The sequence below is a fragment of the Prionailurus bengalensis genome, chromosome D2 (genome assembly GCF_016509475.1).
Source record: "Prionailurus bengalensis isolate Pbe53 chromosome D2, Fcat_Pben_1.1_paternal_pri, whole genome shotgun sequence".
NCBI classification, from domain to species: domain Eukaryota; kingdom Metazoa; phylum Chordata; class Mammalia; order Carnivora; family Felidae; genus Prionailurus; species Prionailurus bengalensis.
Genome location: NC_057351.1, coordinates 27,809,506 through 27,826,156, shown reverse-complemented (window position 1 = coordinate 27,826,156; position 16,651 = coordinate 27,809,506). Strand labels below are relative to the sequence as shown.

Below are 16,651 nucleotides of genomic sequence, written 5' to 3'. Positions count from 1 at the left end.
ACTGTTCCCATTTTACAGATGAGGAAACTGATGCCGTGCCATACTGCTAGTCTAACTAATCCAGAGTCTTTAATCTCTCCCCTACTCCATGAAATAAAAGCAATCTTCCATGAACAGATGTAATTTGAATACCTGCAGGTCCCATCTATTTTAAACTGGCTTTATAGGTGGTCATCTATGCACTCTGATCTACTGACTTAATAAAAACTTAGCTATAAGTACCTCTTCTGTTTATTTATTTATTTATTTATTTTTCATTTGTCTGCCCCCTCTTTCAGCCACACTCAGCTCACTCAGCTTGAATTCTGGCTGGCACGGGCAGTGCGGTCAAGGCTGCAGCTGTTAGCATCCCCTCCTCCCATGCTCATCATGAGTTCTGCAAATGAGCCCTGCAGACTGATATCGCGTTCTGCAGTTTATTTGACAAATAGCTTTTGTGGCCTTTGATTTTTCATATCACTCATAAATTCTGGCAACAGACTGGTTGTTTGTCAGATTCAAATTCCACACATTTGAAAGGAAAGGGTTGAAGATTTCTGCATTGAAAGTGGACTCTACCCTTAAGATTTATTTGTAAATTTTACTTAGAACTACTTTGAGAGGAACCTAGGATATTCCCCTGGCCCTGCCTAGCTGCAAATTATTTCTATCCTTATTCCATAAATCTTGATCATATGTCTTTTAAAATGTGCCTGAGAAATGGATTTCATGTTTATAGTGCTGGATTTTAGTGAGTCAAATTGTGTTTGGGCAGTATGTTTGCCTCTTCACGTTCTGTGTGACACTGGAGTAAAATGGAGACTTCGGTCATTCAGCTGCAGGCTCGAAGAAAGCCTGTTGTAACTGTGCATTTTAATTAACCGAATCAGCTGAGGAAATGTTGTCTCTCTACTGTGGTGTAGCTGTCTGCCTTGTAAAGTACCTCCCTGGATAAACAGAGGACTTCTATTTCTTAAACTGCCTTTCCCCCATGGTCTTTAAGAGTGTTGGGCTTTTTCTTTTTTCTTAAATTACAGGTGGAGAAGGTTTAATTAACTCTAAAATGATTCCCTCGCAAACTCAGTTGTATTTTTTACAACACTTTGAGCTACAGTATAGTTACTGCAGGATGCATGCTGTTATTGGAGCACACAGAAACATTTATAAACCTAAATCTGTTTTGCCATATTACCAGAGATGGCATCTGCACTTGGGTACAGTTGAAATACAAATTGAAGATCAAATAGGTTTTTTTTTTTAAACTAATCAGTGGGCTACTGTGAGCTGAGCCAACAAAATGGGAATAATTTAACCATTGATTATTTCTGTGCAACACACTGCTAGATGTTAAAACTGAGTTGAATATGAAGAGATAGTCGTGGTTCAAAGAGTTATGTGCAAATTTGACCTCTGGAAAAATAATTTGTGAGCTTGGTATTGAAAAGAGCTGAATACATCCTACTGGAAACTTCTTGCCTGTATAATGGGTTATAGGTTACTTTCATTCAGCTGTCACTCTATGCAGAATTTTTTGAATCTGAAGCAGACTAGTGTTGGGGCGCCTGGGTGTCTCAGTCAGTTGAGCATCCAACTTCAGCTCAGGTCATGATCTCACCATCCGTGAGTTCTGGCCCGCATCGGTCTCTGTGCGGACAGCTCAGAGTCTGGAGGCTGCTTTGGATTCTGTGTCTCCCTCTCTCCCTGCCCCTCCCGCACTTGCGCTCTGTCTCTCAAATATGAAGAAAACTAATAAAAAAAAAGTAAAAAAAATGAGCAATGTCATTTCTATTTCTGAAATTAAATTACTGTTTACAAAATTACAGTTCTTAATTTATAGAACTAAACAAAGCTGTTGAATAAAAATCATTTTTCGACTCTATTTTAAATTAAATTATTAGACTGTGTCATTTTAATTACTGCTTTTCTAAGAGATAAAAATCACCAGTATTTTCCTTTCAATGCAGTCAGAAGGTATATATTTAAGTAGTAGAAGTTGACTTATAAATAAAAGTTGGACAGAGGGAAAGATTGAAAGAAATTCAAGTCGAGATGAGAGAGATGAAATTCAATGAAAAGGAAGAAAAGGATGAAGAGAGGGAGGAAAGCGGAGACCCAACAAAGGGCAGATGCCTCAATCCTATGTGATCAAGTCTACTGTCTGCATCATCAATCAAGAGAGAAAAAAAGATGAGCATTACTAATTATCAACTTCTGAGTATTTGATGTTTGAAGTCTCCAGTAGAATAGTTACTTTGAAAATGTGTATATTCAGGAAGCCAAAGACCTCTGACCTAGTGTCCGAGATAGTGTAGAGTGGTCCCTGTGTTTGGTAGGAGAGGTGCGGCCTTGGAATGTATTTAAGGCAGAACGTTTTTGGAACTGAGGACAGGATGAGCAGACATCCACACTAATGAGAAAAGGATCTTTCCCAAGAGGCAGTGGACAAACAGCAGTCACAAATATATGGCTTTTACAACAAAAGATGACTTACTAAAATCAAGATGTATTCATACTTAGAATTAATATTTTTTTCTTTGTCTCACAATATTTTTTAGCTCTTAGTCACTTTAACATACCCGCTAAATTGTTCATTTCCTTGGTAACTATCAAAAGAAAATCATTCGTAGGTTCTTTGTAACATGGATGCATTTAAATCAGAACATTATTTTTAAAAACTGTACTTATATCAGAATTTTTTGAAACCAATTTTGAAGCCAATTAAATGGTAAATGAGAAGACTGCACATATGAAAATGTATATGTTAAGTAAAAACACAAAATGTATATGTGGACTATATAAATAAATATGAACTTGACAATAACCTTATCATAATTACTAGAAAATCAATTCAACAGACAACTACCATGAATAAAAAACTGTACCAATCAATCATCATTGGTAGAAGAAGCAAAATTTAAAAAAATAGTTCATTTCCTCCAAAAGGATATACAGACACATTAATAACTCTAACACAGACAAGTGGTCATGTAGTCACCAACAGGGATAGAAAATACCATGTAAAACAAGGAAGGGCAAGATTAAGAAGACTTCTGAAATGAGTGAAATTGTAATTGGATTTGTAGAAAGGCTCCAAGATTGACAGGAGGACTTGGAAGTGAAGAAAGTCATTCCTCAAAAAGGATATAGCTTGAGTAAAAGCGCAGAGGTAAGAAAGCACCTGTACTTCAAAAATTGACCAGTGCTAAAGCATGGAAAATGGCATGCAAGTAAAGGTAGAGTTGCACTTGGGCTTTGTTGGGAGGTTTCGGATATTGGTTTTACATACCACATTACTCTTTAGTATTAACCATGTGCTTAGATGCCCTTGAACAATTTAGATTCTAATCCTTGAAAGTCTGCCAGGTATCTCTTATTCCATTAAAAATAAATAGATAGTGGGGCAAAACTGTTAAAGCATACTATGGTACTGAAAGTTTTAGCAGTTAGAGAAGGTTACTATTATGTGCCAAACTTTGTACCAAGTGATTTTACCCATGTCATCTCATTTAATCACATAGGGGCTTTATGAGTATTAAATTAAGTAATACACGCAGTGTGCCATAACAGCGTATGTACAAATATTCAAGAAATGCTGATTCTTTGCCCTCTTGCAACAATCAGGTAATGATTAAATATATATGGCTTTACACATTTTTTTAAGATGAAGAGGCTATGACTCAAGATTTTGTAGTTACGAAGTCTCAGAACCAGAATCCAAACTGATTCTTTCTGGTTCCATGGCCCAAGTTCTTTCTAGTATACCATATTGTTTGTCAGTGAAGAAATACTAAGCCTTGTATAATGGCAACTTACTGAAGATATTTCTCAAACTATAGTTTACTGAATAAAACCTGGATTATTTACTCTACCTTGGTGTCTTTGGTAAGTTCCAGCCTCATGTTTGAGAAAAATTTAGAGGTATCTATAATAAAGGATGATTTCAGAGGTGCTTACAAAGCCTTTTGCCCCCAGAAGTACTTTCCCCAGCCCTGCTGGTTATGCCTGATCTTATATCTGACTTTCTCACCTTTAGCTAAAGGTTTTTTATCCCTATTTAAATGTAAGTGCCCTCAAGAGGAACAATAATACTGGTCTAGATCTGGGAATAGATATTTGGTAAGGAATAAGGAATTGAAAGAGCCTGGAGTACCATTGGATGGAGGAATTTCGCTGTGGATAATCCTTGTAAAGGGAGAAAAGTCATGGGAATGGGAGGCTGGGAAGACAGAAGGCAGATATCCCAGACTTGACTAGATTGTACTCTAGAGACAAATTCAGTCTGTCTGATTGCTCCAACCATAAAACTGATAAATTATCCTGTGACTTTCTGACAGGATAAAAATTTGAGTGGGTATTCTAGAAAAACAGGCAAAGTGGTACACTTGGACTGGGAAAAGATCTGTAGGCAGAAAACAGCACAAAACGAAACAACCATGAAACAAACAAAAGAAACCTCTCTGTTAGAAATGGAAAAATGGAAGGAATGTGAGGCTTACATTTAAGAATATGATGGTAAACTTGGAGAGTAAATCAGATGTCATGAAAGTAAACTACAGGATGCTCATCATTTATGATTATTTTTAAGATTAAGAAAGATATAATATGAACTCTGGACTTTTTTTTTTATCTGCCTTGATCTTTTCTTTTTAATTTACAGCTAGCTTAATGCTTTTACATTTCAGTATAAACTAATAAAGACCCCACACATCTCTGTGTGTTAGACCATAAAAACAACCAAAGTGAAGCCCATAAAAATATATGTAGATTTTTACATCTTACTACTCAATCCTCCCTGTAAAAGTCCATAGGACTAAGTGTGTGCTGCCATTTAATGGCATGAGATGGGCTGGAATGGATGCCACAGGCTGGGAAGAATATGATGCTGGCAGGTTAGAATTTACCTAGCAGAGGGATATCCCAATGGTAAATCACTGGATATTATTTCCAAATGGGAATGGGAGATATATAATTTAGCTTCAGAAGCATGTGTGAGTGAGGCAGGAATTATTTTAGGCCAGTCCTGTAAAGAAGGGACAAGGTATAGGAGTAATGGATAAAACTTTGAGGAAAACAGAGTCAATCTAAGGACTCTTCTTACATTAAAAATAAATAAACAAAAAAGCCCTGCATAGACACTCCTGGCACATAAGGACTCCATTACACAAGAATACACATACATTCACAAATGTGAATTCACATAAAAAATGTGAATTATCACCTTTTAGGATGGATACGCATTTTCCTTCTAAACATCTACAACATGCCTTGTTTGGTGGAAAACATGATATATAATATTGCCTGTGCTGTATTAAACAGATCTTTATTCTATTTTAGTCATCATTTAGTGATGTTACCTAACCTTCCACTGGATAAATGGCAGGATCTCCATCAAGTATTTATGCCTTGTCACTTTAAAATTTTGTACAAATTGTGCAAAGCCCCTTTAACAAATCAATGAGTACAAGCCAACACTGACCCTTAAGTGATGAGTTAGTTTTTAAACTCCTTAGAGGATTTTCACTGTTGTGATCCTATAATGCTTTTATCAGAGGTTTTTAAAGTTACCCTACTGCTTCAGCCTCATCATGATATATTCTACAAGTTTCCTTTAAATATTCTTGTGAGATTCTGGTTGTTTGCTTTAAATGGGGAAGGGGTAAGCATGTTCCTTCTTTCAGACTGTGTATAACAGATCAATATTAATGCCATGAACCAATTTTTACCTACATTTGGGGATCACCCAGTTGAAGCCATGAATACCACTTGATAGTATAGCCTCACTATCATATAGTTTATCCATTGTCTAAGAACATTTTTTTACCCCCACTTCATTAATAAGTTTGAGCCCCAAGAGTGCTGAATAAGGATTTGTATTTAATGAAGTCCTTTGCTCTTCAGTGGCAACATGTATTTTACACCCTGAACAGATCTAATTAGTGCAATGAAGCTTTAACAGAAATTGCCTTTGCTAAATGTAGAATTTGCCTTATCATTTTATATGTGAGCCCCCCCCCCCGCCAATTTGCATTTTATTCCTGAGAAGACAAAAATTCTGATTGTTGGTATAAATGTTTTTGATTGGTGGAATGTAGTTGGACACTCCCATACATAAAGTCCTATATTTTGTTTTCTAGTAGGTAATTAAGAAGGAAAATAGAAGTAGGCTTTAATGCTTTGCTAACCCATGATTCAACTATATTTCAGCCAGACTTAAATCTTGTTTCATAATTTATTTTTTAGTTTTATTAGAGATAGGTGACCCCTCTGAGTGAGGTGACCAAATTGTGTTGGTTTCTATGAAGGAAGACTGTGTTTGGTGAGATAAAAGAATTTTTTTGCATATGTGAAGTAAGTAGCAACAGTTTAAGGGTGGGAGAAAGGTATAAAGGAAATTTCTTCTTGGGGGATAGGGAGTGGGATCCCCTGGCAAATAAAAGGAAAATATCAAGAATTGTCAAGAAAGTTACCAATTTTCATTACAACATTTGCTGGATAGGATAAGATAGAAGCTCTTTTACTTTTTTTCAATAAAATGGATTATTATTGCATATGGGGTTTTGTCATTAGAAAGTACAGTTGTAAAATAGATTGCCTCTGCTTAGTCTTACATTGTGACTCAGATAGTCTGTATTCCTGGAATTCTTCTTACATGTTTAGAAGACCTAACTCAAGAACATCCACCAATAATCCTATGAGGGTAAAACAGCATAAAATTCACCAATACTTTTTCCACTGAAAAACTACTACCTTCTCTCTGTACTTGAGAGATTTCAAAGAAACTTAGCTGTCAAAAAGCAACAGCTAGTTTGTCTATTTAAATTATAAGAATTTTGGAAATTCATGTACATCATTTTTGGTAAGACAAGCTGCATCCAGTGGAGAAAGATTTGTGATTACATTGGTCATTTATTTGATGAAAGGCCAACAAAGAATAGTATTTAATTTGCCTAAGTGAATAGGGTGCTACTCACAAAAAAAAGCCTTTGTGTTTTTATGCTTTTTTTAATACAGGGATTTTCAGTGACAGTAATTGATAAAGATGATAGCAATTTCTGTATTAGGAGAAGATTTTGGATAGTCTTTGGGGAAAACAAAGAAACAAAGTAGATGTCATGTGATTGATACCTGGAACGTATGCTAACCCTGCTGTAACAAGTTATGAGCAATTACTTTTTGTTCAATAATGATGTCATCTTGCCATAAATGATAAACAACAAGCGCTCAAAATATTGATACTAGAAAAGGGATGGACAGTTAACCTATGTTGTTTGAAAGTCCTCACTATAATGACCTGATTTGGTACACAGTTAGAATTTTTATTTACTTTGATAAGCTTTTGGTTCATTGTTCTCTAGTTGGTATCTTTATTTTATGTCTAGTATACATTGTGATCATTATTAATAAACTCCTAGACTCTGATAACATGGTGTTGAAGAAACTTTGATTTATGGAAAGTAAAGGTCAAAGACAAACTAAGCTCTAGAGTAGCTTCCTGGTCTCAGAATTCGCATTCATGTAAAATGGTTTTGGGTTTCTGTAACATAGAGGTTAGTGATATCTTTTGCCCCAGGTCAGACATAGAACACCAGCAACCACACCTGAGTATCTCACCAAGTGCTCTTTGAAAAGAAAAAGCATTTGCCATTGTAGAGTTAGCAGAGTACTTCTCTAGTTGTGTTCTTTCAATAACCATGTGAAGTCAATAATACGTGCCCATTTACAGATGGGGAACTTGCAATTGAGAAAAGCTAAGAAATTTGCCTCAAATCATTAGATTAGCAAATGTCAGAGAAACTTGAATCTAAGGCCCATACTGTACCATAAAAAAGAACTGTAAACTAGATTTATGTAGATTTTCTGAGTAATATTTCTATTTTATTCTACACAAGTATGGAAAAATCACCGATGCTTTGGAGATGAAGCAAAATTTGGGTCCAGTTCTGTAAGCTATTACAGTTAGGTTAGGTGAACTCACTTTCACCTATATATTATTTTTTCTTAGTTTTCAAGAGTCATTTACTACAAGCTATTTAACTTCCATCAATTCTGTTTCTCTTACAATGTTTGTAATTCACATTTACTCCTATAGTTCATGTTCATGGTTTCTTCTAACCTTGTCTGATTTTTGACATAGGCAGGTATGAAAGTACAAGTACAGAAAAACTCTGTGGGTTTGCTACAGATCCAGATACCAATGAGAACTCAGGGAAAAGGGAATGGAAGAAACAACACAGTTTCTGAGTTTTTTATTTCTCATGGCTCAATTCTCATTTGTCATATCTGGAACTCATTTTTTCTTAGGCTTCATGGCTGGATGCTTGTTTCTGATGCTAGTCTAATCCACATGTTAAATAAACTATTTAAGTTCTTTTCTTGGTAAATGTCAAGGGAAGAGAGGATATTTCATGCACCTACAACATCGTAATATCCCTTGCCAAATTTACGAATCTGACTCTGCATTATCCTTCCTCAGAAGGAGAGCATAATTTCATTATCCATGAATCATCACCTCTTAGACTGTAACATCATTGTCAGAGAGCCTAATAGAACCAGTGTTCAGATGGCTGAGAAGGGGGAGGGTTGGGGAGAGCACTGGGGCAAAGCACAGGTCACTGGCATGATCAAGAAACTGGAGAGTTCTAGAGCTGAAGGGGAGGCCTCCCTCACCTGATAGCTCAGATATTCCTATGGACTAGTAAATAACTGATGCTGATTCTTTCAATATTAATATGGAAATTTGTCTTTCTGAATCTAAATTACATTATATTTCAGTATCCTGCCTATGGAAAATATTAACCCATTTAATGAAAATTTCAGAATATCTGGGCAATGCCAATGAGTATAAATACTTTAAAGAATTTCTTATCTATTCTTAGGACATTCTTACTTGCTCTTCATCTATGGACACATTTCTAGCCCTCCGTACCAGTTCTTGTGGCCTCTAGGCTAATTACTAAGTAAGTCAATATGCAAAATATAACTTAAAAAATTACACTATATTTACCAGAGAGATGAATTAAATAAAATCCGAATCTGATTCACAGATCAAAAAATATATGTTTTAAATCATGTTTACGTAAGGATTCAGGATTAGAAACACTGAATAGGTGTATGAATAACTGTGGTTAGTCCAACTGGCCACTGGAGGTCACTCCTGCTCCACAGAAATACAGTTTATTGCCTGTATACTTAGAGAGTTGACTCACCAAATCAAGTAAAAAATGGTTTAAATTTTTTGAAAAAATGTAATGTCAACAGTCTTGGAAAATATAAACTCATTTAAAAGGAATATATATTGCATAAGTATTGCTTAGAAGACTGTGGCACTGGGACTATTAAAGCCGTGCTGCAGTAGCACTGTGTACTGGGGCTCATAAAAATGGGGGGAATAACATGCAGTTCAGTGACTAAACTGCATTTCTTCTCTCTCTGGTAAAGCATTCAAAGTATTGACTGAATCCATTCTGCATTGACGCATCTGTGTTGTGTAGTTCAATAGGTCAGGCTGTTTATTTAACTGTTGTCACCTTTGAGGGAAGTCAGATACTTCATGTAAATTTGGAATAGAAAATGGAATACCAATTATATTTCTCTAATATACAATGAGTTTGAAATACTGAATGAAAATAGACTTACAGTATGTAGTCCAGAAAGTGCCATGCAGTCAGGGTGAGAACAACAACTTTTGAGCAGGAGAGCATTGACCAAGTTGACTTTGTTAAATTCATGGTGGTGAACTAGTTATTGTCTAGCCTACAAGAGTTATATATTTGTGATCAGAAGATCCTGAGAACTAGGGTAGCTTCATTCCCAAAGTTTGGGGGTGGTGGTGGTTCTTTTTAAGAAATATTTCATATCCTGAATCAAATAACATTTAAAATCTAAGGGATTTTATTTTGGTTCTATTATTGAATTTATAAATAAATTTAGGCGTTAAAAAATGACCAGCCTTTAAAACGTTGGTCATTTATTTAATCTAACACATGAAGTGGCTTTGAATTTTAGAAACACTTTCAATACAACAAACATATCTTATATATACCAGTAGGATCACAGCAGTGAGATCTGCAAGAATTCAGAAAGATAAGTACAAATATACCTTGCCTGAATTTATTTGGTATCTGTGACAAATGAGGCAAAAGGTCAAGTCAAAGAATAGAAATGGGCTTTTTCACTTTAACACTGCATTTAATTAATACAATCATCTTTAGTACAGATAAAAATGAGGCTGATCAAAGAAATTTTCTTTTTGAAATGGAATATGTATTTACTGACATTATATGAAAAATGCAAAATTACAACTTCAGTGAAAAACATCACAGTAGGCTCAGTCATCCAGTTCATAGTACTGTAAGGAAGTATCTGCATTATTAATCAATTGGGAATCTGTGACTATTTACCATTAATAAGTATACATTCAACAATTATCCTGGGTAAATATATTGTAGCTATGATGCTTTTCTGAACTGGCATCTCTTTTAAGATTTAATCAAAATCATAGTACTTTGAGAAATCCACTTTAAATGTCCCCTTTCCTTTATTGCTTATAAAAGTATGATTTTTATAATCTGGCTTCCTTGCAATTATATTTCATGGTGACTTGCCTAGGTTTTTCCTCTCAGCATATGAAAAGACTTCAAACTATATAAAAAAGCTGGTTAAAAAATAGCCATCCACTTTTTCTTTTTTGCTGCAGTGATTCTGTTTTGAAAGAACAGGGACGTGGTTAAAGATATGGGGCTTGGCAAACCAAATTAAATGAAACAGACTCAATGTTGCAATTCCTGATTTTTGCTCCTGTAATAGGATTGTTCATTTTGGAGGTTGAAAGAGGATACAATACAGACCAAAAACATTTTTCTAAAATCTTAATGAACTGTGGTCAAAGTTACTTAAATACAGAAGGCATGATATTTGTGCTGCAGTCAATAAACTTTCACCTACGACATAAAAACATGCATGCAGTTTGCAGATTGCCAGCAGGGTCCGTACAGATTCATACTGATGGATGAGTTCACAATATAGATGAACATAGGGACACTGTAATGTCAACAATAGAAAAGCAAAAGACAACTGCCATTGGGTTGGTATTTTTTCCTCTAAGATTTTATACCTTTATTAAGGCGTTATCAAAATCATTCTTTTCAGTGAAGCTGTTGGTGGAAGGCATGTCTTGGAATGTGTTCTCTCTTATGCCTCTGAATGAAGTGTCAGTCATTAGGGGACTAGTGTGTGCAGGACACATAATGGAACACAACAGGACTGTCTTACAAATCCCAGACAGAAGAACAGACAGAGCTAAAGATTCCACTCACTACATTAGAGTCCTTGAAAGAACTGGAAAGAAATTCTGGTAAGCTCCCAGCCACAAGCAAATAGCAAGCTGCCTTCCCATTTGCAAGCCTCATCTCTGAAAACTCCCTAAGGTGAGGAACAGTGGAGAAATCTGCCTCCTAAAATTTGCTTCGTGGTTATTTAATTAAAAAAATTCTTTTTAAATTTAGGCTAATTAAAGGCTAGGAGAAATTGACAGTGAAAACTCTGATTTGATTTTACAAGAATGGATTTCAGAGATAAGGCTTCAAGTCTAAAACTTTGTATTTTTTACCATCTCCTCACATTTTTCAGTTGTCTATTTGCAGCATTTTAACCCTTCAACACTTTTCCCTAGGCTTGCTTTACTGTAATTCAAACACCTCTGGAAACTGCCCGTGGCGCTTCTTTAACCCAGCACCATCATTTGATAGTTTCCTTCTATTTTCTTTTTAAGCCAGACAGTGTTTTTAGGCTCTGTTTCTAATTGTTCCTGTAGTCAAGCATTCTCCTGGAATCAGTTCAAGCTTCAAGTACCTGGGATCATTCACTTTTTCCTTGATTCACCAGTGAACTACAAACCTTCTAGAACTGTAGATTTGGTCCCACCCCAAGGCAAATAACAGCAGAGGTGGGGGACTACTTATGAAAGAAGTTTTATCTTAAAACAAGTGAGATATTAATGCAATCAATCAAGAGTCTTATACAATAGGCATTCTATTAAACCAGAGTTTGAGCTTTGCATTGATTGTGGTATTTAAATTTCAGTGGGTTGATTTTGTACCAGAGGAAAATGACCAGTATTATGAATGTACTAAAATGGACCAGGAAGGACCTTGCCAGCAAAGCAGGAGGGAGAGGGAAGGGGAGGGGGCACCACGTTCCCTTTATAGTCACCAGAGTTCAATAAAGCACCACTTATTTCCTAGCTTTTAAGAGCGCTTTTATCACAATGGTTCATACCTCACACTCCCTGGAGCCTGATTTGTTATAGGTGCAGGGTCCCGTCCCATTCAGCAGCATCTCGCTGGTCTCCGTGTTGGTGGGTTTGTAATCTACATAAAATTCCTGGGTGCTGGGAGTCATTTGCTTTAGGGACTGTCTTTTCTTTTTCCTGTGCCTTCGCATGAGGGAGCGCTGCTGCAGCTGCTTCATGCTCGCAGGGTACCGCTTCCATGACACGTAGATAACGAGCAGGATGACGAGCACGGACAGGAAAAGGGCCACGCTCCCTGCGATGATTTTATGGAAAGAGATGTGCTCAGTGTCAGCATCAGTCTCTGGGCCAGGCTCCGTGGCTCCCACCGTGGGGGGCAGAGGGGGTTTGCTCTCGTGCTTCGGCCTAGGGAGTTTAGGCTTAAATGTCGGCTTTGGGAGAGCCCTGGCCAGATCAAACCTCTCCGTGGTACTTTTGCCACAGATGCTGTAGTTCTTCACTGCATCGATCACGTTTACTCCTTGCAGCTCTTTGGGACTGGCACAGATAATTGTATTCTCCCTCAGACCTTTAAAACTTTTCAGCCAATTTACCAGAGAACAAATATTTCTGCTGCATTCCCATATATTCCCGGCAAGACTGATGTCATTGAGAGATATCCAAGAATCCAAAATCTCTTGACCAATAAATGTGAGCTTATTGGAATCCAGGTTGAGGCGCTGCAGATTTGGGACACACTGGAAAACACTAGGTCCACTAAAAGCTTCAATCTCATTGCCTGACAAATCAAGCCTTTGTAACGAGCTCCAGGTCCAGGACATGGTCTGTCCTATGACACTGATTTTATTCCACTGCAAGTAAAGGTTCTGAAGGCTCACCAACCTTGGAAAAAGGGCCAGGTTGAGCTTAGAAAATTGATTGTGCTCCAGGTGAAGTTCTTTGAGTCTGATCATGCCAGCAAAGACATTCCTGGCTAAACTTCGGATCCGGTTATATCCCAGGTCCAAAAGTTCCAGATTGCGGCAGTCTTGGAATATTCGCACAGGGATGGTTCTCAGGGAGTTAGACCGTAAATGTAAACTCAGCAGCTTCCGCAAGCCCCGAAACTGTTCAGATCCCAGAGAATGCAGCTGATTATAGGACAGATCCAAGTTCCTTAAATTTGTCACAGGTCTGAAGGTATTGTTGAGAAAATAGGAGATTCTGTTGGAACTCAGAATCAACTCTTTGAGTCTGCGTATTCCATTAAAAGCATTCTCATCAATATTGCTGATATGGTTATGGTCAAGGTACAGCCAGGTGAGCTGGTTGAGCCCTTTAAATTGATTATACTTAAGTTTTTGAAGGCTGTTATAGCGAAGGGACAAACCTAAGCAACCAGCAGATATACTTGAGGGTATCTCCTGTAATTTCTGAGATTCACAATATACCATTTTGCCTTCACACCTACAGCCCTTAGGGCATCCTCGTTCGGCAGAAGAAAGCATTGTCAGTAAGACAGTGGGGGCTATAACCAGTGCTACAGCTGATCCGCTCAGTAGCCTAATTACATTGAAACCTGGAAATAAAAACAACTTAGAAAAGTTATCCCCCCAAAAAGGAATTCATTTATTTTTAATCAAGCAAAAATAGGCATGTATTTTCTTTTTTAAAAATTTAAATCTAAATAACAACATTTAATATCAAATATCACCTCCATGAAATGTAAACAGAATTGTTTTAAGGGTTTTTTTTTTTTAGTAGTTAAGCAAGGAAACGTGTCCACTAAGCAATTGAATTTATAGTCTTAAGGACAGAAAGGTAATCTCTAAAATAATTAAGGCAGAATTACAACACAGACTAAAGGGTTTTGTTTTTGTTTTTGTTTTCGTTTTTTTTTAAGAAGGAAAGAAGAAAAATGACAAAACATACCCATCCTTTGTATTGTTCAAAGGTCGTCCTTAGGTCTTTTGCTTTGGCTTAAGGGGCCACTTGCATGACAGCCCCTGTCAGCTGCACTGTAGTGAGTCAGGGCTTGCTGACACCCAGGAAGAAAAATTGGACCCCTTGGGAGATGGACCGATTTTGGAACATTATTCTTTGCCAGCCACGCAGAACACTCCAAGAACAAATAAATTCCAATACCGCATTTGTAGCAAAACATCAAAATCTTCCTAGGTAATAGGATCTTCGTGGATATTACGTTTTTGCATCTTTACAGTTTTTTGGGGGGGGGTCGTTAAAAAAAAACACAAAAACTGGCTTCTACAATTTCTTCTTATCGGAAAGCATGATGTATTCCTCCCGGCAACGTGGGGCTACCTGAGCTGCCACATCTGTATTCCATAGCCCAGCATTCTGGTGGTGAGCACCCACTTCAGCCACAGAGCTGCGTTGGAGCCCAGGAGGCAGGAGAGCCCCGTACCGCACACACGCTCAGCTCACTTCTGCAGACTGTCATTCTGAAAGCTGCTCGGACTGTTGCTTTGGTTTCAGTGAATGCAGTCTTATGTAAAGCTGCCCCCAGTGGTGAAGAACATTATGGGCATGTGCAGAAATGCCTCTCTTTTATCTTGCAAATGAGCAGGCTCTCTGCTGGAAAATGAATGATTCTTTTGGGTGGCTCAATGGGAACTGAATGGTCACCGTAATCAATAACTAGCAACATTTTCTGTAATTTCCGAGTCTTGTTTTACAATTTGGCAATGTCTTTATTGTCTGCGTCCCCTTAATCGCTAATCATGTACTGCCTAGAGTTTTTCTGGAGCTTGACATTAAGTTCACAGACCGAATGTCAATTTTTCTTCACCTCAACATAGGCTTTGAGCTGAAATTTATAAAGTGAGTTACTGAGCTTTTCACAGAGAAGCATTAACTGCCTGCCCATTTGACCCCTTGGAGTCACAGTGATTGTATTATGCAAGGTGTCTCAGGATGCTAGAACACATTTTGGAATAGAGGGGATAACTAATGACATATAAATTAATGTGTCCAATAGCCTTTCTGGTTTTTCTACAAAAGAAATAATTGGTTTAATGACTTATGGCTGAATTTGATGTTTTGGTTGCTATCATTTGTAATTAGAAGAGAAACTCTTTTTAGTGCAAGTAGAAGAATCAAGAGATCATTTGGTTCAGTTTACTGATGCTATTTGTTGTCCACTTATTAGATGCTGCTAATAATATTTATTGAACACTTCCTAAGTTGTTGTAAATGAACTATCTTGTATCTCTAAACAATATTATGATGTAGGTCCCATTATAACCTTCATTTTAAAGATGAGGAAACTGAGACTTGGAGAAGGAACTTGCTGAAATTCATAATGTTAGTAAGTGGCAGAGCTGAGATTCAAAACCGTACCTCTCTCAGACTAGAACCTCTAACCACTAGATGATCATGCTTCAACAACAATGTTATCTTCATCTTAAAATGAGTCAGATGAAAATTAGGCTGATGAGGACACTGGGGCAAGGAAGCTGTGATAAAACATAATAAAATAAAATAAAATAAAATAATAAAATTCTTGATTCCTAGTTTTGTATAAACTTCTTTGGTATGATTCTTTGAAGAAGTATTAAAAAAACTAATGAGAAGCAGTTTAGTCTAGTGATTAAGAGTATGGATTTTTGCACCTCGGATCAAATTTTGGCCACGACAGGTTACTTATCTTCTGTATGCCTCATTTTCTCTTCTACAAAATAAGTATGATAACAAAAAAAAACATTCCATAGAAGGTTAGAGAATTGTCAACTTAATATCTGTAAAGTACTTAGAATAGTGTGTGGACATGATAAACCTGTGTTAGCTGTTATTGGAATATCAACTTTATTTGCTGTCATTGCATATTGTTTAGTACTGAATATTGACTATACTATCATTAACTCACAAAAAGCCTCTTCAATGAAAATATTTATATTGTTCACAATGGATTTCTAGGATTCATTCAGTCTTACCTTCTTTTAACAAGAGAACTTTCTAAATCTCCATCATTTCAACTTTATCTTTAAAATGAATCTTTTGGTTCTATGGATCATAACCAGATCATAATTAATGTTTGATTCTTTTCTTCCCTAAAGCAGAATATAGTAACATCTGTCACATAGAGAAAATCATTTTGTTTGAACATAAATAGTATACCTGAAAAAGTTTGCTTTGTTAGTCTTTGTTAGGGGAATTGGCTGTGGAAAACCTCAGAGAGCTTTCAGATTCTCTCACAATGAGAAATTTCACATTCTCCAAGAATGTTTGTCATGACATTCTTGACCCCTTGACATCAAAGGGGTCCCACAGAAATAGTCCAATGAAATCACCAATTCCTCTGATAGTATGCTATGAAAAGGGCAGTGGTTCCCCCCCCCCAAATTATCATGGTATCATTGCATATAAAGCCCCCAGAGAGCTTGTTAAAAAGATAAATTTCTCAGTCTTCCCTCCAAGATTCTG

General features: G+C 36.8%; 2 protein-coding genes across 3 annotated transcripts in view; one reads left to right on the top strand and one right to left on the bottom strand.

Annotated features, from left to right (window-relative positions):
- The window catches only part of LRRTM3 (leucine rich repeat transmembrane neuronal 3), a 163,746-nt gene extending 148,628 nt beyond the window's left edge, over window positions 1-15,118 (bottom strand). Inside the window, exons 1-2 of the mRNA XM_043596449.1 lie at window positions 14,141-15,118; window positions 12,256-13,787 (exon numbers count right to left, since the gene is read on the bottom strand). Coding sequence (XP_043452384.1) covers window positions 12,256-13,787; window positions 14,141-14,144 — 1,536 coding nt within the window. The 5' untranslated portion in view covers window positions 14,145-15,118. The remainder of the gene's footprint in view (window positions 1-12,255; window positions 13,788-14,140) is intronic.
- The window catches only part of CTNNA3 (catenin alpha 3), a 1,753,506-nt gene that overhangs the window by 725,421 nt on the left and 1,011,434 nt on the right, over window positions 1-16,651 (top strand). The gene's annotated exons all lie outside the window — the stretch shown is intronic.